The sequence below is a fragment of the Arachis duranensis genome, unplaced genomic scaffold, assembly GCF_000817695.3.
Source record: "Arachis duranensis cultivar V14167 unplaced genomic scaffold, aradu.V14167.gnm2.J7QH unplaced_Scaffold_608113, whole genome shotgun sequence".
In the NCBI taxonomy this organism is placed as follows: domain Eukaryota; kingdom Viridiplantae; phylum Streptophyta; class Magnoliopsida; order Fabales; family Fabaceae; genus Arachis; species Arachis duranensis.
The window spans coordinates 1,438,829-1,440,173 of NW_026264987.1; the positions used below are offsets into that span (position 1 = coordinate 1,438,829).

The 1,345-nt window shown below is 38.4% G+C and overlaps 1 protein-coding gene across 30 annotated transcripts in view; it reads left to right on the top strand.

The window, feature by feature from the left end:
• LOC107462099 (uncharacterized) overlaps positions 1–1,345 on the top strand; it is a 16,290-nt gene that overhangs the window by 4,377 nt on the left and 10,568 nt on the right. For 3 of the 30 annotated variants that reach the window (XR_008005546.1, XR_008005551.1, XR_008005554.1), the window contains exon 4: positions 760–884. The exons of 22 other annotated variants lie outside the window; for them this stretch is intronic. Coding sequence is in view for 1 of the 8 variants with exons in the window: in XM_052256713.1 (XP_052112673.1) it covers positions 394–455 (62 nt within the window). In the remaining 7 variants the exon portion in view is untranslated. Of the gene's footprint in view, positions 1–393; positions 456–567; positions 656–759; positions 885–1,345 lie in introns of all 30 variants that reach the window. 5 more of the 30 variants (XR_008005555.1, XR_008005556.1, XR_008005557.1 and 2 more) reach the window with 5 other exon arrangements.

A 1,345-nucleotide genomic window follows, 5' to 3' on the forward strand; every position in this document is an offset into this window, starting at 1 on the left:
ATTGGTGTGCTTGCATGATGCATGGTTAAATTGGTCTTTTCTAATTGCTTTTATTGCAATCGGTGCCCTTTAATGTAGGACCATAAGTTGAATGAATTAAATTGGCTGACCAGTGTGGTGAAAATGTCAGCATATGACATTTTAATACGTATGCCACAACTATTATTGGTGTCAACATTGGCTGGTCTGAGTGGTGACCGAAATAAACATGAATTGTAAACTAGATTATGTGTTCATTCTTATATTTCATCCATCTTCCAGCGCCCCAAACCATTGTGTATGCTTAATTTGAAAGTTTGATTGCTTCAAAAAAATTTTTTCTCTTGCTTCCATCTTTCTATTTCATTTGGGCCATCGGTGGTTATCACGTGTAATATGTTGTGATCACTGCAGGCAGGTTGCAAGTTTCTTATATTTGCACACCATCAGCCAATGAGATACATGAGTGCCTTCTTGTAAGACCAGTTCAATTTTGCTCTCTTTTTTTTATATTGGAAATTATAGCACTTACAAAAACTGTTAAAAATTTCCAGAAGAAAAAAGTGGGTTGCATCCGGATTGATGGAGGTACACCCGCTGCATCAAGGCAACAATTGGTTACAGATTTCCGGGAAAAGGATTATATCAAGGCAGCTGTAGTATGGTGGTATTTTTGGTTGTGCATTTCTTCCATGTGTTTCCATTATAAGCATCTTTTCTGTTGTCTTGGTTAGTATTTGTGCTTGAGATAATGATTTCATGTGACACGTTATCATGCAGCTATCCATTAAAGCGGGAGGAGTTGGATTAACTTTAACTGCTGCAAGCACAGTTATCTTTGCAGAACAATCCTGGACTCCAGGTGACCTAATTCGGCCAATGATCGTGCTCATAGAATTGGCCAGGTATTCTCACACTCGTTAAGTAGAAAGGTGATGAGCGGATAATTTATACGCTTTTTGGCATTGTTTTTATATAGTTTTTAGTAAGTTTAAGCTACTTTTAGGGATGTTTTCACTAGTTTTTATGATAAATTCACATTTCTGGACTTTACTATGAGTTTGTGTATTTTTCTGTGATTTCAGGTAAATTCTGACTGAAATTGAGGGATTTGAGCAAAACTCTGAAGAAGGCTGACAAAAGGACTGCTGATGCTGTTGGAATCTGACCTCCCTGCACTCGAAATGGATTTTCTGGAGCTACAGAACTCCAATTGGCGCGCTCTCAACGGCGTTGGAAAGTAGACATCCAGGGCTTTCCAGCAATATATAATAGTCCATACTTTATTCGAAGAATGACGACGTAACTTGGCGTTAAACGCCAAGTACACGCTGCTGTCTGGAGTTAAACGCCAGAAAAACGTCAT